General features: G+C 43.7%; 1 protein-coding gene across 4 annotated transcripts in view; it reads left to right on the forward strand.

Annotated features, from left to right (window-relative positions):
• THSD4 (thrombospondin type 1 domain containing 4) overlaps positions 1–22,131 on the forward strand; it is a 689,604-nt gene that overhangs the window by 642,906 nt on the left and 24,567 nt on the right. For all 4 annotated transcript variants that reach the window (XM_069595555.1, XM_069595553.1, XM_069595554.1 and 1 more), the window contains 3 exons: positions 13,559–13,734; positions 16,248–16,344; positions 21,675–21,950. In XM_069595555.1, coding sequence (XP_069451656.1) covers positions 13,559–13,734; positions 16,248–16,344; positions 21,675–21,950 — 549 coding nt within the window. The remainder of the gene's footprint in view (positions 1–13,558; positions 13,735–16,247; positions 16,345–21,674; positions 21,951–22,131) is intronic.

Raw genomic sequence — 22,131 nt, forward strand, 5'->3', positions numbered from 1 at the left:
GTTGGACGTGGATCTACCCAAAAAAGACATGTTGCTTTATTGTTTGTTTAAAAAACAAACAAACCACAGAATTTTTAGGCATCATTGCATGTGTTTACCATTTTGACCAGAAGAAATGGAGTTTTTGAGATTGGTTGGAATTCTTCAACAGGAACACCGAGATTAAAGCAGGATTTATGGAGTTTCCAAGTTTCTTATCTGAACTCCAAGTTTAAAATGAGATAGATCAGAACAATACAGCTCATAATTTACTTCTATTCAAGAAGCATTTATTGAGTGCCAAGCAAGAGCTAAGCAGTGGAGCCAACAAGTATATGTCACAGTATCTGCCCTGAAAGTACTCACCTTCTAGCAAGGAAAGCAGGTTTATATACCTATAGATCAGGGAAATAAACTTAATAATAGAAACCAGCCAAAACATATATTTATGCATAGGTGTTACTTCTTTCAAAGTTGCATCGGAGTTGTACTCTGAACCTTCTCCATACTCTGATCCTAAAACTTCTTTTGCACCACTTTTGGTCTTTGGCAGTTCTGCAGGAGCATCACAGTGACAGAATATTTTCGGTGGGGCAGAAGGAATGTTGGCTCATAATCAATGGAAATTTACTTCTCACAGTTCTGGAGGCTGGAAGTCCAAGATCAAGGAGTCAGCATGCTCTGGGGAAGGACCTCTTCCAGGAGGAAGATTTCTCACATGTGTCCTCACATTGCAGAAAGACAAGAAGCCAATCTCTGGAGCCTCTTTTATAAGGGTACACACACGCTTTTATGAGGACTGTCCTCACCACCCAGTCTCCTCTCAGATTCCCCGCCTTCTCATACATCACCCCTGTGTGCTCAGTCGCTAAGTCATGTCCAACTCTGTGCAATCCCTGGACTGTAGCCCATCAGGCTCCTCTGTCCATGGGATTCTCCAGGCAAGAATATTGGAGTGGGTTGCCATTTCCTTCTCCAGGGGATCTTCCCAACCCAAGAATCAAGCTCGCGTCTCCTTTATTGCCAGGCAGATTCTTTACCACTGAGCCACCAATATATCACCTTGTTGTTCAGTCACTCATTCATGTCCAACTCTTTGCAACCCCGTGGACTGCAGCATGCCAGGCTTCCCAGAGCTTGATCAAACTCATGTCCATCAGGTTGGTGATGCCATCCAACTATCTCATTCTCTGTCATCCCCTTCTCCTCCTGCCTTCAGTCTTTCCCAGCATCAAGGTCTTTTCTAATGAGTCAGCTCTTCACATCAGGTGGCCAAAGTATTGGAGCTTTAGCTTCAGCATCAGGCCTTCTGATGCATATTCAGGATTGTCCTTTAGAATTGACTGGTTTGATCTCCTTGCAGTCCAAGGGACTCTCAAGAGTCCTCTCCAACACCACAGTTCAGAAGAATCAGTCCTTTGGTGCTCAGCCTTCTTTATGGTCCAACTCTCACATCCATACATGACTACTGGAAAAACCATAGCTTTGACTAGACAGACCTTTGTGGGCAAAGTAACGTCTCTGCTTTTTAATATACTGACTAGGTTTGTTATAGCTTTTCTTCCAAGAAGCAAGTGTCTTTTAATTTCATGGCTGCAGTCACCATCTGCAGTGATTTTGGAGCCCAGGAAAATAAAGTCTGTCACTGTTTCCATTGTTTTCCCATCTATTTGCCATGAAATGATGGGACTGGATGCCGTGATCTTTTTTTTTTGAATGTGTATCACCTTAGCGGTAAGGATTTGAATATATGAATTTGATGGGGGAGGACACAAATATTCAAACCATAACAGCGATTAATCTATCAAAATATGTATAAGATCTATTGATATATGAGGAAAATTACAAAACTCTGGTGAACAAAATCAAAAAAGAACTGAAACTGAGGAAATGTTCCATGTTCATGAATATTAGAACTCAATATTGTCAAGTAATGTTTTATGAGATCTGTGCATGCGGTTTCCCTGCAGCATATTTATACCTATCAGAAGAAGTTCAAAACCCATTAGAGAATACTGGGGCTTCGTCTGAACTTCTTGTTTAATTATACATGCTGTCTCTCCTACATCACATTATGTATTTGTATACATTATCTCCTAAAATTAATTCAGAGTTTTACAAGAGTAATTGGGGAGCAACACACTTGTGGTTCAGGATGCAGAAAAACAGTGGCACCTACTTCTGCCTTGGAAATTCCATTATCTATTCCAGTCCTGGCTGTACATTAGCATCAACTAGGAGCTTGTAGATCTCTCCCTGCCCAGGCTATATCCCAACAAATTAAATCCAAATCACTGGGGAGATGTAACCCAGCATGAGTATGTGGGAGAGAAGTCAGCTTGTGGGGTTTTTTCAAGTTTTTATGTTAGAAATAATTTGAATTCATAAAATATTGCAGAAGTTGCTCAGTGATATATGGCAGCTTGGATAGTAGGGGGGATAATGGATATGTGTATGTGAGGTTGAGTCCCTTTGCTGTTTACCTGAAGCTATCACAACATTGTTAATTGGCTATATGCCAATACAAAATAAAAAGTTTAATTTTAAAAGATGTTGCAGAAGTTAAAATACTACAAAGAACTCTTGCATTTTCTTATTCAGAATCAGTTCTATTTTTTTCCTCTGGACCATTTGAGGGTAGGTTAAGTGCATCATGGCCTTTTACCCAAAAGCATCCCACTTTCAATGAGTATTTATTGTGCGTTCCTGCTAAGTCTCTTCAGTCGTGTCTGACTCTTTGCAACCCTATGGGTCGTAGCCCAGCAGGTTCCTCTATCCATGGGATTCTCCAGGCAAGAATACTGGAGTAGGTTGCTGTGTCCTCCTCCAGAGGATCTTCCCCACCCAGGTATTGAACCCGTGTTGCTTACATCTACCTGCATTGGCAGGCGGGTTCTTTACCACTAGCACCACATGGGAAGCCTGAGTATTTACTAAGAATGAGTAAATATTTAGCAAACACTCACTCTCATATGTAAGCACTGGACAGCCAGCAGCTTCACACATTTACACTGTCGCTAAGCTTACAAGTTTTTAATTAAACGTCCTACTCCAGCTTTGTCAGCTGACCTCATAAGGCCGTTACAGCACTTTTCTCCCTCTGGTTCAGGAGCCAGTCTAAGTCAGGTAATACAATTCGTTGACATTTCTCTCTCTCCTCAATTAACCTGTAATGTTTCCACAGGCTTTGTCTTTTGTCATATTGACATTTTTTAAAAATAGTTGTTGTTATTCAGTCACTCAGTCCAGTCCGATTCTTTGTGACCCAGTGAACTGCAGCACACCAGGCTTCCCTGTCCTTCACTTCCCTGTCCTGGAATTTGCTCAAACTCATGTTCATTGAGTCATGATGGTGATGCCATCCAACCATCTCATCCTCTGTCGTCCCCTTCTCCTCCCGCCTTCAGTCTTTCCCAGCATCAGGGTCTTTTCCAATGAGTCAGTTCTTCGCATCAAGTGCCCAAAGTATTGGAGCTTCAGCTTGAGCATCAGTCCTCCACTTTAAAAAAATAAAAGATTCCTTGCTGTCTGCTGTTGCCCGCTCAGCTGAGCACTGGGTTGGGCACGGTGCTTCCTTTGTAGGTCCGCATCAGGAGGCCCATGCAGTGTTTACCTTTTCTCACTGGTGCTGCTCATTTTGATCACCTAGTAGAGTGCTGCCCACTTTCTTCACTGGATAATTATCTTTCTCTTTCTCCTTTGCAACTAATAAGCAGTCTGAGGGGCTGACAAGACCACTGGAATACATGGCTCCAAATCAGAATTTCCCCCCACGGTTCAGTGTGGATTGATGATTTTTGGCTGATACAATATTTACCTTGATGAACAAACTGCAAATGATTTTCCAACTCCATCACTCTCTCCGTATTTACCAGTCAGCCCTTGAAATCCTCCCTTCTCCTCTGCGTATTTATTTATCTATATATTATTGGTATGAACTCATGCATTTCCTTTTTTTTCAATAATTTATTTATGAATTACCATATTTATTTGGGTGCTCAAACAGTCTCAGGTGTCACTAGTGGGAGGCCCTTCAAGGTGACTCCTGTATCCTTGTGACAGGTCCCCAGTTTTGTGAACACTTCCTTACTTCCAGGCTTATCTTGTACCTACCCTGCCCTATCCCTGGTACTAGTGATTTCTCCAAAAAAAAGACACCTTTTCATGGAGAGTGGTATAAGAGAACAAGATTAAGTTTGCAAGGTATGCTTATTGCTGGTGGGTTGTCTCCGCTTCTTAGCCCTCTTAGCAGAGCTAGGAAATATACTCACGTGTGTATATACATGCAGGCTTCCCTGGAGGCTCAGGGGTAAGTAATCCACCTGTCAAGGCAGGAGACACAGGTTCAAATCCCCGGGTCAGAAAGATCCCCTGGAGAAGGAAATGGCAACCCACTGTAGTATTCTTGCCTGGGAAATCCCATGGACAGAGGAGCCTGGTGGACTACAGTCCATGGGGTCGCAAAGAGTCAGCCACAACTTAGCAACTAAACAACAACAACAATATATATTCATACATGTAATGAAAATACACATGCCTGCATATATATTTTTGTGTATACGCATACACACCTATATATACATGATCTCAAAATCATTAATTCATGCTTTTATCTCAAATTAATTTTTAATTAATTTTTATTGGAGTATAGTTGCCTTACAATACTGTGTTAGCTTCTGCTGTACAGCAAAGTGAATCCGCCACACCTACACAAATAACCCCTTTTTCACACTTTTATCTCAAATTTAAATGCATCCCCACAAGGTTCTATGCTGCCTTCCCCCATTCCATATTTATATGTCTCCTTTCTACAGTGAGATCCCTGGCTCCCGACAACACTTAGTCCAGTCATCTTGGAAAAATGTTTGATAGCGCCTATTGCAACTAACCATGCATATACCTATAATCCAGCAATTCTACTTCCGGGTATATTCCCAATAGAGATAAGGACTTATGTCCACCAAAAGCATAATGTTTGCAGCAGCTTTACGCATAGGAGCCAAACACTGGAAATACACCAAAAGTTCATCAATAATAGAAAAACACATTGTGGCATATTTATACAATAATAAATTGCTGTGAAAAAGAATGAAACTCCTGATAAACACAATGAAGTGGATGACTCTCATAGACATCAAGTTAAGTAAAAGATGTTCAGTGTGAAAGAGGATGTATGATATTATTCCATTTATGTGAAATTCAAAACCGGGGAAAATATGACTCTAGAAAGCAGAGTAGTGGCAGCCGCTAAGATTTGTGAGGATGGGATAATGATTCTGAGAGGGCAGGAAGGAGCCTTCTGCAGGAGCTGGGATGTTCTGCATCTTTATCCAGGTAGCAGTAACACAGGTGCAATACAAATACAAAAAAGTCATCAAGCTATAATTTAAGCATTTTACTATATGCGAGTTACATCCTATTTTTTTAATTTAATACAGCTATAAATTGAGTTGCCAATGCAATTAACTCAGCTGAGATGATTTAATCAGACCGATTCCACATGTGTTCAGGAAACGACAACTGCATCAGAACTTAATCATCTACCTGGCAACTACTGCTTTTCTGTTGGAATACACATCCCGTGTCAGTAATGGGAAAAATTGTACATGCAAGGATCTAACAGTACAGTTCATGGGTTTTCTCAGTGTCTTGATTTAATTTTTTGTTGAGTGGAATTGGACTGTGTTATGCACACCCCAAGGGTTAGTCACAATCCAAACCTTTAATGGTTTACTCTTTGCGTGTAAAGTCACTTGATAATAGGCGTTCTCTAGGGTTGATTACTGGTAACTTGAAATTCATGGAAAAAGTCAGCTCCTAGAATCCTAAATGCTCAAAGGAGGGCATTGTGACAAGAGCTTCAACAGTAGGATGGAATGAACATAGGTTTCAACTCCCAGACGGCCCTTTTGCTACCCTTCTCTCAGCATCAGCCCTGTTGCCCAGGCAAACCCAGTATATAAGGCATGAAACCATTCCTCCTTTGATGAAGATTTCTTCTCTTTCGATCAGTTCTGAAAAATAAGAGGTGAGGGTGGGAAGGTATACTGCAGTGCTCACCAACTTCAAGTGAGCTGCAGCCACCTGGACAGCTTGCTAAACCTGAATTTGGCATGGGACCCCACCCAAGTTTCTGATTCAGCCACCCTGAGCCAACACATCTACCAGCTTCCAGGGGATGCTAATGCTGCTGGCCCAAGGACCACACTCTGAGGATTACTGCCATCATTGCAATGAATGTGGAATTAGAGCATCAGTTAGAGCATAAGTTCAGATCCTGAACTTAACCTAATAGTCTGCGACCGTGAGCAAGCAACTAAATCTCTCTGAACCTATTTTCTCATTTGTATGATAAAGACAGTACGTGTCCTGCTTGCCCTATAAGATTGACATTCATATTTTGTGAGTTCATTTGTGTTTTGAAAACCATAAATCATTAGACCAAAATGTTCTTCACTTTTTTGTGCTTTGGACTCCTTGGCAGTCTATGTATACCATCCCAGAATACTGTTTTTAAATCTAGAAAATAAGATACAGGGGGGAAAAAAGGAAACCAATTATACTTAATTAAAATTATAAAAATATTTTAGAAAAATAATTTTTAATATACATAGTGATGTGCTTCTTTGACATTAAAATAGGTAATGCCGTGGAGGGTTTTCCAATAATTACTATAATTCCAGAATAGTGATGAGTTTTTAAACAATATTTCCAAATTTTGAAATCTATAATAACATCTATAATGTCATATGAATACATGAGTGACTTCTATCAGTGACGAAGTCGCAGTATTGCTAATACTATTATGGTCTGTTGCCTATATTTATAATAGAAGGAATACTGTTTCAGTTGGGGGTTAGTGAAATAAAGATGCGATTAACAGACCCCTCCAAGCTGGTCCTTGTGAGTGAGTAATTGTGTTCCATTTTCAGGGTATCTAGCTTGGGTAACATACTCTGAGACTCACTTGGGATGGTGCCCATATGTGGGCTTCTATGGAAGCTCCTAGACCAGAAATGGCAGGACCACAGGCCTCCAGCTCTATCAGAGCAGCAGTACCGGTGATGTCCGATCTCTTTACCCTTGAGTTTGCTGTGCTGCCCCCATAATAGCTTCTAAGAATTACGGAGATACTAAGAAGCTCCGAGGAACTTGTTAGTAGGAGGATCACAGTGATCTGTTGCTGTAATTGATCGTGGAGCCAGTGTTTGGGTCATCAACAGTGGGCATTAAGATGGTGGGATGAGGTGTATGAGAAGCAGGGCATGGATATATTAACAATTTGTACATGAAACTTGGAGAAGGGCATTGTTGATACAGAGAGTTTAGGCCAAAAATATATGCCCAGCATTGACCATTTAAACTGGAATAAAATCCGAATGTCCAACAAGAGTGGAGATTTCCTCTTATTGACATAGTTGTGAGGTTGCCTTTCAAACAGACTTTGCCAAATCTTGACCTCAGTGAACACACGCGCTAGCAAGAGCCATGAGTCACCTGCACTTTTTTGTGAGTTAGTTCTGGACACCGTTAAGAGCCCTGGAGCTGCTTACAAGTACAGATATTGTATACGCAGCTGTTTTCAAAATGTAAGGCCAGATGAGGGGCTAGTTTTGGACCTGTCTCAGAAGCTAACCTCTGGGCATATGGTATTAGGACTATGTTTGCAAAAAATCTGATGTTGCTTTTTTTTTTTTTTAATGTTTTGCTAGTCTATGGTTAAAAATTCATCTAAACCCTTAGTGAGAATCCACAGATAACAGTTATTTAGTCGTTAAGTTGTGTCTGACTCTTTTGTGACCCAAGGACTATAGCCCACCAATCTCTTCTATCCATGGGATTTTCCAGGCAAGAATACTGGAATGGGTTGCCATTTCCTTCTCCAGGGGATCTTACCTACTCCAGGATCAAACCCAAGTCTCCTGAATTGGCAAGCAGATGCTTTACTGCTGAGTCACCAGGGAAGGCCCCATGGATAACAGTTCAGTTCAGTTCAGTTCAGTTGCTCAGTCGTATCCAACTCTTTGTGACCCCATGAATTGCAGCACGCCAGGCCTCCTTGTCCATCACCAACTCCCGGAGTTCACTCAAACTCACGTCCATCAAGTCGGTGATGCCTTCCAGCCATCTCATCCTCGGTTGACCCCTTCTCCTCCTGCCCCCAATCCCTCCCAGCATCAGAGTCTTTTCCAATGAGTCAACTCTTCGCATGAAGTGGCCAAAGTACTGGAGTTTCAGCTTTAGCATCATTCCTTCCAAAGAACACCCAGGGCTGATCTCCTTTAGAATGGACTGGTTGGATCTCCTTGCAGTCTGAGGGACTCTCAAGAGTCTTCTCCAACACCTCAGTTCAAAAGCATCAGTTCTTCGGCACTCAGCTTTCTTCACAGTCCAACTCTCACATCCATACATGACCACTGGAAAAACCATAGCCTTGACTAGATGGACCTTTGTTGGCAAAGTAATGTCTCTGCTTTTCAATATGCTATCTAGGTTGGTCATAGCTTTTCTTCCAAGGAGTAAGTGTCTTTTAATTTCATGGCTGCAGTCACCATCTGCAGTGATTTTAGAGCCCCCAAAAACAAAGTCTGACACTGTTTCCACTGTTTCCCCATCTATTTCCCATGAAGTGATGGGACCAGATGCCATGATCTTTGTTTTCTGAATGTTGAGCTTTAAGCCAACTTTTTCACCCTCCTCTTTCACTTTCATCAAGAGGCTTTTTAGTTCCTCTTCACTTTCTGCCATAAGGGTGGTGTCATCTGCATATCTGAGGTGATTGATATTTCTCCCCTCAATCTTGATTCCAGCTTGTGCTTCTTCCAGTCCAGCCTTTCTCATGATGTACTCTGCATAGAAGTTAAATAAGCAGGGTGACAATATATAGCCTTGACGTACTCCTTTTCCTATTTGGAACCAGTCTGTTGTTCCATGTCCAGTTCTAACTGTTGCTTCCTGACCTGCATATAGGTTTCTCAAGAGGCAGGTCAGGCGGTCTGGTATTCCCATCTCTTTCAGAATTTTCCACAGTTTATTGTGATCCACACAGTCAAAGGCTTTGGCATAGTCAATAAAGCAGAAATAGATGTTTTTCTGGAACTGTCTTGCTTTTTCCATGATAATAGTAGTAGATGGTAAAAAAGATTCAGGGTCCCAGTGTTTAATTTCCTAGGGGGCTCTTTGCCATACTTCAAATGGTTCTTTAATGGACTTTTTGGTTTCCAGATAATAACTTCTTCTATAATACTGCCATTAAAAGCAATAAAATCTTAGCCAGAACCTACCTCAATTCTGAGCTTTTGATGCTCCAAATTGGATTTTAAGGAGAAGCTGTGAAAGGGGGAAAATATTTCATTTCTGCTTATACCCGTGTCCTTTATATTAATTAAAATTTTTTAAGCTTTAAAGAAAATAATATATGCATGTGGTAAAACAAATTTTAAATTGTAGTAAAAGGATATAAAGTGGGAAATAAATGTCTCCCTTCTCATCTCCCATGCCAACCTAAACCCCCATTCCTTTCCCCAAATGTTAATTGTTTTAGGACTGTCTTGCCCTAAAATGTTTATGTGTGTGCCTACATGATTTTTAATGTGTATATTTTTATTTTAAAGTGTATAACAAATGAGACCATAGCAAATGGACTGTTTTGTATTTTTGTTTCATTTTAAAATGTATCACAGAGTTCATTTCACACCCACAGACCTGCCTCATTGTTTTTAGGACCATGTGATATTCCATTGCATGGTTATCCAAGATGACAATTTACTTAAGTAATCCTCTATTAATGCATATTTAGGTTGGTTTTAGTTTTTCTCAGTTTAAAACAAATCTGCAGAGAATATCCTTATTTAAAAAACACTTTTGTATACTTACAGAAGGATATCCATCAAGTAGTTTCATAGAAGAATAATTCTCAGGTCAAGAGTATGGGCATTTAAACCCATTGTGGGGAGGGAGGGGGGAGAAAGGGGAGGAGGGGCATTTAACCCCATATTCTTGACCTGAGAATAATTAGTAAACAAACTGCCTTCCAAGGTTGAATCAGTTTACACTCCCACCAACAGTGTGGGATGCATGGATAATAGTTGTTGTTTAGTTGCTAAGTTGTATTCAACCCTTTTGTGACCCCATGGACTGTAGCCTACCAGGCTCCTCTGTCCACAGGATTCTCCAGGCAAGAATACTGGAGTGGGTTGCCATTTCCTTCTCCAGGGGATCTTCCTGACCCAGGGATCAAACCTGCCTCTCTTGCATTGGCTGGTGGATTCTTTACCACTGAGTCACCAAGGAAGGTTACTTAGCCATAAAAAGAACGAAATTCTTCCATCTGCAGCAACTTGAATGGACCTAGAGAATATTAGGCTTAGTGAAATAAGTCAGAGAAAACCACTATATGATATCACTTATATGTGGAGTCTAACAAATAATATAAATGAAAGAGAAAGAAAGTGACGTTGCTCAGTCGTGTCCGACTCTTTGCGACCCCATGGACTGTAGCCTACCAGGCTCCTCCGTCCATGGGATTCTCCAGGCAAGGGTACTGGAGTGGGCTGCCATTTCCTTCTCCAGGGGATCTTCCCAACCCAGGGATCGAGCCTGGGTCTCCTGCATTGCAGACAGACACTTTAACCTCTGAGCCACCAGGGAACCCCTAATATAAATGAATGCATATGGAAAACAAAAATGGACTCACAGATATAGAAAGCAAACTAGTGGTTACCAAGGGGAAGTGGAAAGGGAGTATATTCTGTAAAAATACTGAGTCATTATGCAGTGAAACCTGAGATTAACCTAATACTGTAAATCAACTCTACTTCAGTTAAAAAAGAAATACTGGAAGAGGTCGAGAACGAGCTCAGACCTACACATCTGAGGGATGTTGTCAAATAGGTAATCAGATATACAGGTTTGAGGCCCAGTGGTTAGGACTCCAGACTGTCACTGCTGAGGGCCTAGGTTTGATCCCTGGTCAGGGAACTAAAATCCCACAAGCTTAGGACCAGAGGAAAATACTGAATTGGAGACATAACTTTCAAAGTCAGTGGACTATAGTAATTCATCACTTCTCAGCCTTTTGGCTAAGATCAAGTGTGGACTATAGTAATTGAAGCCATGGGCATAGATGCAATTGCCCATGAAAGGAGTACAGCACCCAAATCAGGCCTACTCTGAAGCCTTAAGGAACACCAACATTTAATGGCCAAGTAGAAAAAGATGAGAAAAAAGAAAGAACAGATGCACAGCCCAAGAGCAGGAGGAAAGCCAGTTGAGTGAGATGTCCCAGAAACCAGAGAAAGAAGACCTCAAATAGGATGGAGCAGCCAGTAGTGCCAGATGCTGCCAAGACATCCGATAAGAAGAAGGCTGAAAATGCCCACTGGATTTGACAACATGGAGGTCCTGGCGACATTCATTTGGATTGTTTCAGTGAAATAATGGGAACAAGAGCCAGACTGGAGATGACTGAGAAGTGAATGGGAAATGAGAACACAGAGACCCTATATGGACCACTCTCAAGAACCATGGTTTTGAGAGAAAACAGCCCAAACCTATTCATCCTCAGTCTCAACTCATGACTCTTCCTTGCCAATCAGTAAGCTGAAGTGATTTTCTAACTTGGTATTCGATGTTCCACAGCTGTGGTCTCCCAGGAGCCATGGCAATGAGCCAGCCAGGGATAGCATCTTTAGGGGGTGGGGGCACGGCTCACCTCAGCCTTGGGGGTTCTTCCACTCCTGCAAGCAGCTTCTGACTCTGCAGGCCTGGGAAGGCCCATTGTAGAAAACACTGCTACAACTGGCTTTAAGAAACAAAGAGTCTTTATGCTTCAGTGAGATCTACTAAAAAATGTCTCTGGAGAAGGAAATGGCAACTCTTTTCCAGTATTCTTGCCTGGAGAATCCCATGGACAGAAGAGCCTGGCAGGCTACAGTCCATGGAGTCGCAAGAGTTGGACACAACCACCACCACCACTGAAAAATGATAATGTCTGGAACTGGCAAAGCAAAACAAGCTAAGGCAGGAGTTGATCACTGTTGAAGCTGGGTGGTGGGATGGGTACATGGAGGCTTATGATACCTTTCTCACTCTTTTTGTTCATGTATAAATTTTTTCATAATACATTGTAAAAAAATATTAAGTTTAGTAACTGTAAATTGGAAATACACAGAGCCAGTGCCACCACAGGCCTACTGTTGACCATGTCACTTAGAGCAAGAGCTCCTTTGGGGCTTCCCTTGTGTTTCAGTGTATAAGAATCTGCCTTGCAATGCAGGGGACGTGGGTTTGATCCCTGGGCAGGGAACTAAAGATCCCACATTTCATGGGTCAGCCTGAGCCACGTGCCACAACAGAAGATCTTGTGTGCCACAGCTAAGACCCAACACAGTCAAAAAAGTAAATAAATATTTTTTAAAAAAGAAGAATAGGATCTCCTTTAAATCCAATTTTCTTTTGGCCTGGGGGAGAGGGGTGGTATCCAGGTACCAAATGTGTGAGGGAGGAAAATGTGTCCTTTCTTCTCTCAGTAACTATAGACTCTTGCTCCTTGCCCCTCTTCTCCATTCTTACCTCCCTCCTGAGTGTGCACTTCAAGTCATAGTTCTGTCACCCATCTCTGAACTTGAACAAGTTCCCTCTCAGACGTGCTCTGGAAAATGAAGCTGCACATCTGCTTAGCGGTGTTGTGAGGATCCATTCTGACGGTGCATGTGGGAGTGGCTCCCAGCGCCCACCCTTAGAAGGCCGCAGAAGTCAGGGAATATACATGAATGGAGGTCACCAAGTAGGAGAAAATCATATGACCCTCCTAGCCCATCTTTAGTTTTGCCGCTTTTAGTAGACATACAGGTAGGAAGAACTGTAAGAAAAATTGTATTCAGTAAGAAAAAATAATTCAAGCATGACACATGATCTATATTCATGAGTCAGTGGGTAATAAACTGAGACTTCGCTTCAGTGTCGGGGAGTATTAGGAGCGGTGGGGAGTCGGGCCGTCAGAGCATGCAGGCCCTGTCTAACAGAGGTGGTCCTCCCAGCTCCGTGATTGCTGCCGTGACAGAACGTGGAGCCAGGGTTAGCATGTCTCCTTGTTTTACTCTAAACCTTTTATGGGAAATCTCCCAATTCTTAAATTTGGGTTCAACTTTTTAAAAATAAAAACACTACAATGGCCAAATTAAGCTCATTTGTGAGCCAAAATCAGCTCATGAGCTGCCCGTGTGCAACCTCTCACCTTCAGATGATGGGATTAGAATACAGTTTCTGTTGCCCCTTCTTTTTGTCTTCCACCTCTAAGTTTCTCCTTTCTCGCATTTTCCACGTCCTTCTCTCCTAACCTCTCCCACCCTTCCTTTCTAGACTAAGTCCAAGAGGTAGAAGGGGTTGAAGTCAGTTGAGGGAGTGATGAGGCCCAAAGTGTGATCTAGATGCCTCATCCTGCAAGGCCTAGGCCAGTGCCCCGCACATAGTGGTTGAAGCAACAAGCTGGATGAATGAATAAGCCAGTAACCAGGGGTCAGTCAGTTTCTCGCGCACACCTGAGCTCACCTGAGGACTGTCTCATTTTTCTCAACAGCCTTGCGAAGTCGTTCTGGCCGCTCCATCATCAATGGGAACTGGGCAATTGACCGGCCTGGAAAATATGAGGGCGGAGGGACCATGTTCACATACAAGCGTCCAAATGAGATTTCGAGCACTGCTGGAGAGTCCTTTTTGGCCGAAGGTCCCACTAATGAGATCTTGGATGTCTATGTGAGTTTGAACTACTGCCTTTGTGTCTTCTTGCTTCTCAGGACCACACTTAGAAAAATTAAACAAACGTTGCCCTGGCTCAATAAGATCATTTGAGTGGCGCCTTCTGGGGTGCCCTTACATGCTTGGCGTGCATCTTTGCCACTCACCTCCAAATGTACCTAGCTCATAGAAACCATAAACTCTCCCAGATGCCTCAGCATTTACTGACCCAGTAAAACCAATTTTACTTGTTGAATCAAATCAGAGGCAAAACATATCCTTTATTTCATGAGCACTGGATCTCCTCCAGGCACTTTCCTCCTATGCTAATTTGGTGTGTTTTCTTTTTATGGCAAAAGAAAGCAAATGCCTAAAGCAAGACAAGACCACTCACAGTTCCCAGCCCTCTTCAAATTCGATTAAAGCAAGTGAAGAAACAAGAACTCCAGAGTCCTCCGCATGACACAGTAAAGCTTGGAGTAACAATATAGAGATTTACTAGAAGTTCCCTGCTTCCCAGAAGACAGCACTTTGATTTCTTTTACAAGAAACTAAAAGTATTAAGTTGCCCCAGAGTTAAAAAATGGTCTTTATTTTTATAAGAAACCACTAGAATCCAAGCTTCTTAAAAAAGATCTGGAAATAAAGGGGGACCGGAAATAAAAGTTCAAAATCGAAGTTTTGATTAAAAGGAATGAGCTCACCCATCGATATATACTCTCTCACCATCTCCAGGGTCACACTGGTGCACCTGATAATTGCTGAGTTTGAGTTTTATAAATATTACCTGTCCAACTATACAGTTACGTGTTCATTCCCTTTGGGCCTAGTGGCTCATGGACTGGAAGCAACAAAGGAAGCATTGTTATAACTCATTCTAAATATTTTTTAATAGACTGTCCAGTGGTTGTTGGACTCTGGGTAAGTTTCAAATGGCATCAGGGGTAAAAGCTCAGGTTGTTACAGGCCGACTGTGGGTGGTCTGGGATGTGGTGGCCAATAATAATTTCATAAATGGGACAAGGTTTGCACTGGAGAACATTAGCATAGAAGCACAGAAGAGTGGGGAAGGATTTCCAGGCCCAGAATGAGTGTCAGATTGGGTGAAAAGAGAAGTGAGGGAATTAGGAATGGATCGCGGGGACCTGTGGTCACGCCACCGTGTCCCTCAGGGGCTCTCTGCTCCCCACATGGTTCCTAGATCTGAGGGGCCCCGGGGCTCTTATGTCTGCCTTCCCCCAGGTGATTTATAGACAGGAAGCCCCGTTTCACACGTAGGGAAGGGTAAGGGCTGATGGCGTAAATGGACGGAGCAGATACCCTCATGGACCAAACAGGGCCCGCCCTTGCAGGAGTGACTAAGAGAACGCCTAGCTAGCAGGACCTCAGAGATCAGCTGTGATTCCAACCTTCAGAGAACGCCTAGCTAGCAGGACCTCAGAGATCAGCTGTGATTCCAACCTTCAGAGAACGCCTAGCTAGCAGGACCTCAGAGATCAGCTGTGATTCCAACCTCCTGCCTCTCCAGATGATGATATCGGAGGCTATGAGATTGAGGGACTTGCTCCAGGTGACACGGCTGGTCAACAGGAGAACCCCTTTATAAAGCAGCAGAGATGGAAACATCAAACATCAAACATAAACATCATGACCCTGTCTCCTTGCCTGGCTCATATTTTCACTTCAGATTCCTGTTCAACAGCTTTATTTAGCCCACCACCCTGCTTCCCACCAGGAAAGCCATGGGTACAAAGGATTTTGTGCTCCAAAGCCAATAGGGAGGGAATTAGCCTGCCTCTGCGTACTGGCTTGTTTTGTATTCTTGTCCCAGACAGTGCCGTGGCTGACTTCCACGGCCCTATGGAGCTTTTATCATGGATTTCTTAAGAGAATAGGACCCAGGAGACACTTTCCTTATTCCGTACCTGTATTTCTCACCCCATCTCTCTGTGATTCTGGAGCTTTCCATGGGTGAGAGGGGATGGGACCCAGAGAGTCAATAAGGGAGAGGGTTGGGGCAGACCTCCCTGAGCCAGGCTCACAGGCCAGGCAGAGGACTTCAGAGGCGCCTAGAAGAGCTGCTGGCACCACCGAAGTCTGGCCCTTCCTTCACGACTCTGTCTCGCCACCTAGTGTTCAAATGGTGTCTTTGCGGTATAAACCTAAGTGTCTCTTGGACATTTGGAGGTCTGTACCCAAAATCTAAGTCGTGAAGAAGACGGTGGGGAGCCAACAGAAAGGTTGGCTACCATTGCTCCCGTCTTTCCATTTGGAACTTATAAAATCTTGACTTTCAGCCTAGTTTTCTTCCGAATCTCTCAAAGACTGTGTTCCTCATTCTTCAAAAGCAAATAGCAAAAAGCCATCTTAAAATAGCTTTCATTTAGTCTGTCACTGGCCCACTGTTATTATTAGATGTAAATCAATCCACTTATGTATAGTTAATGCCACTTACACCACTGAGCCCAGAGTCAGCCGGAAAGGGATGTGCTTGTGTAGCAGGGCGGTGACACTGACCTCTGTGTTGCCAGATGATACACCAGCAGCCTAATCCGGGGGTCCACTACGAGTACGTTATCATGGGGAACAACGCCATCAGCCCACAGGTGCCACCTCACAGGAGGCCAGGTAAGACTTCTTGTTTTGCTGCCACTCATTCCAGATCATTTCCTTTTAAAGCCCTTTCTCTCTTCTTGTATATCTGCCCTCTGTCTCTTAGTTAACACAGCAAAAATTCATGGACACATACTTCAGAGTCAATGGGCCCTGGTATCAGAGGATGCTTCAGCATTCGCCTGAACTTTCTCTGAGAGTGTTTCATTTACTTGATTTACACGTGAAGTGAACAGAACTTCCCTGGTGGTAGGTAGCTAAGAATCCACCTGCCACTGCAGTTTGATCCCTGATCCAGGAAGATCCCACATGTCACGGAGCAATGGAGCCCATGCACCACAACTGCTGAGCCTGTGCTGTGACGCCCAGGAACCGCAACAAGAGAAGCTATTGCATTGAGAAGCCAGCACACTGCAGCTGGAGAGGAGCCCGCACAGAGACAGAGACCTAGTGCAGCCAAAAATAAAATTAATCACATTTTTTTAAAACTGAAGAAAACCCAAAGTGAACATTCTCAGCCTGCCTTTCAGTTCAACATCTTGAATTGTCTTATGTATTAGATTCCTGTTGCTGCTGCAACAAGTGGCCTCAAACTGAGGAGCATAAAACAATAACAAATTTACTATCCTATAGTTCTGGAGGTCAGAATTCCAAAATGGGTTTTGCTGGGCAGAAATCCAGGTGTTGGTGAGCTATGCATCCTCTGCAAGCTCTGAGAAAGAACTGATTTCCTTGCCTTTTTCAAATTCAAGAGGCCGCTTTCGTTCCTTGGATCGTGGCCCCTTCTTCCATCTTCAGAGCCAGCCAAGCAACACCTTTAGATCTCTCTCTGCCTCTGACTGTCTCCTACCGTCACATCTCCTCTGACGCTCACCCTCCTCCCTCTTTCTTATAAGGACCCTTCTGGTTACACTGAGCTCAGCCAGATAATTCTCTCCACCTCAAAACCCAGGATAGATTAATTATATCTGCAAGTCCCTTTTGCCACATTAAACAAACACATCCCAGTTCCAGGGATTAGGACCCAGACACCTTCGGAGGGCCATTGTTGTCTTTACCACATGCCTTTTCTCTTGGTCCCCTTCGGCTTCCACTGACACAGCTTTGACCTATAAGAAAAGCATCATGGGTTCGCATCTAACAATTGACCTCTTCCCAGTGGACTCTGCTGAGAGACAGAGCTGGCAGCTCTGCTTGGCTGCTGCTGGACGTGTCACAGCTCCTGGCTGATACTTCTTCACCAAATGGTGATGGAGCCTGCCACCCAAATGGAGACTGTCTTTTCTGTCTTTCAAACAGAAAGGTCTGCAGAAATATTCATAATAATTGCTCACACAGGCTGAGTCCTCACTATGTGCCAGACACTGCTGAGCCCGTCATATAGACTAACTCATCAATTCTCACAAGTATACTCAGAGGAAGGAACTATTATTAACCCCATTTTAAGAGTAAGGAAATAGAAGCTTAGAGAGACTGAGTTACATCCTGGACCTCAGGCCAGCCTGGGTCACTAGCCCCTATGCTTGTTATACTGCCTAGAGGTGACTTGGTCCAACATCTGTCCTAGGAAGTGAGGGGACAGACATGAGACCCCATCCATCCATCCTTCCCTGGGCTGCTGATTGGATAACCAGGTCATCTTTCCCAGATGGAGGAGGAGTCACCTGGGCTTCCTGGGGACAACAGCCTGGTGTTTGCCTGGCATGGGGGGTACGTGTGTTGTCCAAACTCCAAGTCGGCACACTCAGCCTGAAAGAATTTTTAAGCCATTTCCAGGAGCAATATACAGCCTGAGAAACCAAGTTCAGATGGCAAAATATTGAGATTACTGATACTGACTTAGAGGGGCAACTGGATAGACTATTTGAAATCATATAGGATGATGGTGATTGATAGCAAGCCTAATGGGTCTCAGTTTATGGGTAGCATGTGGTCCTGGGATCAGCTGCCTGGGACAGAGCAGGCTAGAAGGGCTCAGCCATAAAACACTGATGAGGAGAGGCAAGCTGGAGCAGGCTTCATCCTCCATATCAACAGGGACAGGAGGCCAGAGCTTGAATTCAACTCTACCTCTTTTTTTGCTGTGCATCTTCATGCAAGAGAGCAACTTCTCTGAGCACATTCACAATCCACAGAATAGAAAGGAAGAAAATGTGCATTCAAAGGCTTTATTTAGGAGGGGAAAGGTAGTGAAAGAATTGGGTGTCCATCCTAGCACAGTGCCCAGGGCATATAAGACACATAAAAGATCTTAAAAGGTTTTATCTGATAACATTTGCACAGTCTTATTTATACCGATTTACTGGTCTTGATTCTATTAGTTTAATTTGCATATAGTATTTCAAACCATGAAGTATTCTAAGTAGCCAACTAAATAAGAAAGTGCTGATGAAAGAGGAGAGAAAGCTCTAAGTTTTAACTGCATTTTATAGTAACCCTAGAATTTGCCTCCTTATTTGATATTAAACTAATGAATGCTTGAACACTATTCAATCAAAATAGAAATATGTAAAGTAAAATGCAACTGCTCCACAATTGCCAAGACCTGAAAGCAACCAAGATGTCTTTCAGTAAGTGAATTTGGATAAAAGGACTGTGACACATCCAGACGACGGAATAGTATCCAGTGCTAAAAAGGAATGAGCTATCAAGCCGGGAAAAGACATGCGTGAACCCTAGCTGGGCGTTACCAAGTGAAGGAAGCCAGTCCGAAGAGTCTGCACACTGTGTGGTTCCAAGCACGTATGGATGACTGTCTGCAAAAGCTGTGACTGTGGAGACAGTAGACAGATCAGTGGTTTCCGGGGGTTACAAGGGAGGGAGGGATGAATAGGCAGAGGATTTTAGGGCAGCAAAACTATTCTGTGTGATACTGCAGAGGCTGACAGATGTCACACATTTGTCAAAACCCACAAAATGTAGAACACCAAGAGTGAACCCTAATGTAACTCGTGGACTTTGGATATGTTGAGTGTGGTTTCATCAGTTTTAACAAGTGTACCACTCTGATGTGGGATGTTGACAGGGGAGGCTGGGGGCCGGGCAGGAGAAAGAAGGGAACTCTTTGCGCTTCCTACTCAGTTTTGCTGTAAACCTAAAACTGCTTGCCATGCTGTGCCTAGTCACCATGTCCAACTCTTTGCAACGCTATGGACTGCAGCCTGCCAGGCTCCTCTGTCCATGGGATTCTCCAGGCAAGAATGGTGGAGTGAGTTGCCATGCCCTCCTCCAGGGATCTTCCCAGCCCAGGGACTGAATTCATGTCTCCTCCGTCTCCTGCATTGGCAGGCGGGTTCTATATGTGTACAATACGTGTGTGCTCAGTCATGTCCAACTCTTTGCAACCCTATGGACTGTAGCCTGCCAGGCTGCTCTGTCCATGGGGATTCTTCCCAACCCAGGGATTGAACCCGTGTCTTCCTAGCTTGGGAAGATCCCCTGGAGGAGGGCATGGCAACTATAGGTATATAGTTGGGCATATATACCTATATGTGTGTATATACACACACACACACATATATATATATTGTCTATTTATTAAAAACAAAAACAAAAACGTAGTATTCCCAGCCTCATACCTTGCCCAGCTTCCCAGACGCAATCTCTCTTAACAATTTGGAGGGACTCTGTCCAGCCCTCTTTGTGCATGTACAAACATGTTCAAGCCGATGTGAATTTTTGTCTACCATCTAAGTATACCAGGGACATCACATGCCAGTCTTTTCTTTAAGTCAACATAAAACTAACCTGAATTTGAAACTTCCTTGAAACTGGTAGAAAATTCTGTCCTAATCAATCTAGAGGCTCCCCCACACGCCGTAGATATGAGGAAAGTTTCCTGCCTGGCAGGTCTGTGGTGCTCAGGAAACGCAAGGCCTCAGACGCCTGCTTCTCCATCTCTCTCTGACTCTCTCTCTCTTAGAAAGTGCTCTCCACTTTTTTCTCCTCCTTCCCCTGGGCCAGCTCTTCTGGAACCTGCTATCCTTACTGGAAGCTCAGGTTTTTGCTATGGGAAAGAAGAGCTGTTGACTTCTAGTAGCTTTTGCCTTCTCTCCTGCAAAAATCTCAGGCAAGAAAATCCAAGAATTTAGCCACTTGGACTGGGAGAGGAGGAGGAGAAACAGAGATAAAGAACAAAACACAAATTAATCTCTCAAAAAGGGTCCTGCCACATCTGTGTATGTGTATACAAACTGAATTCTGTCATGCTTTTTTCTTTCACCAAACAACCTGTCAGTCATGACGTATATTTGCTTCATTCTTTTCTTAAAAATTACATAGGATTTCATTCATGGCTGTAGTATAATTTCTTTCAACTAGTACCACTGGGTCAGGAAGATCCCCTGGAGGATGGCCTGGCAACTCACTCCAGATTCTCACCTGGAGAATCCCAAGGACAGAGGCGCCTGGTGGGCTACAATAGGATCAAACAGTTGGACCCAACTGAAGCAACTTAGCACACGTGCACGCACTGGTGGACATTTAAATTCATTCTACTGGTTTGGTGTTTCAAATTAGTAACCATACTTGTACATGCAGCTCTATGTAAAAGAATGGGAATATTTGCATGACAATTGTCCTAGAAATTGAACGGCTAGGTCAAGAGATATCTTGCCAAGTTGCTCTCCAAAGCTTTGCATCTATTTGCAGGCTCACCCAGTGTGAGAAAGTGCGTTTTACAGCACCTGCAATGAGGGGTTTAGGGATTTAAAGGTTTCCAGAGTTTCTCACCTTTATTGTTAGATAAATAGAATTGCTGTTGTTGCTTTCTCGTGTAGTTCTTTAATTAGAAATGAAGCTGAGCACTGTTGTATGGCTTTTGGTTGTGTGTAGTTCAATCCAGTACTCTTGCCTGGAAAATCCCATAGACAGAGCCTGATGGGCTGCAATCCATGGGGTTGCTAAGAGTTGGACATGACTGAACAACTTCACTTTCATTTTTCACTTTCATGCATTGGAGGAGGAAATGGCAACCCACTCCAGTGTTCTTGCCTGGAGAATCCCAGGGATGGGGGAGCCTGGTGGGCTGCCATCTATGGGGTCGCACAGAGTTGGACACGACTGAAGCGACTTAGCAGTAGCAGCAGCAGTTCTTTTTGCATGAAAAGAAAAGAAATTGCCTCTCCTGGGTCCTTGCTCACTTTCCCTTCTGTGATGTTCATCTTTTCCTCATTCATTTTTAATAATATTTTAATATTAGGGAAATTAACATCTACTTATTTTAGACACATGTGCTTTGAGTTAGAAATGATCTCACGCTACCTGATTTCTAATGCTGGATCATTTCCTCTTGACAACTCACCATACAAACCATCTTCTGTGGTGTGTGCACTCGCCTCTCCTAGGGGAGCCCGTCAATGGCCAGCTGGTACCAGAAGGGAGGAGCCAGCAGGAGGGAAAAGAGAAAGAGGGGGACCAGGAGAAGGCAGACACGCGCGGCGGGACACCTGAAATGTTCACGTTGGAATCAGTACAGACCTTCCCGGTCAGGCAGCCAGACAGATTCTCTCTCCACCGGCCGGACAGTGTGGTGCCACCAGCTCCGCAGCCCCCTCGGCAGAGCCGGGATCACAACTGGAAGCAGCTGGGGACCACAGAGTGCTCGACAACCTGTGGGAAAGGTAAGCGCATGTGAGGGCTAGGAAGGCCTCTGCAGACCCCCAGGCAGGAGTGGGGAACATACAGGTGGGCCCCAGGCATGTGGCAAGCCCTTCTCTCCTTGAGCCTGACTGCAGGATGGCTCGCTGTGGATTCTGTGTTAGGGGGTCCCCAAGACCTGATGATCCACTGGAAGGACCTGGA

This window comes from Ovis canadensis, chromosome 7 (assembly GCF_042477335.2).
Source record: "Ovis canadensis isolate MfBH-ARS-UI-01 breed Bighorn chromosome 7, ARS-UI_OviCan_v2, whole genome shotgun sequence".
NCBI classification, from domain to species: domain Eukaryota; kingdom Metazoa; phylum Chordata; class Mammalia; order Artiodactyla; family Bovidae; genus Ovis; species Ovis canadensis.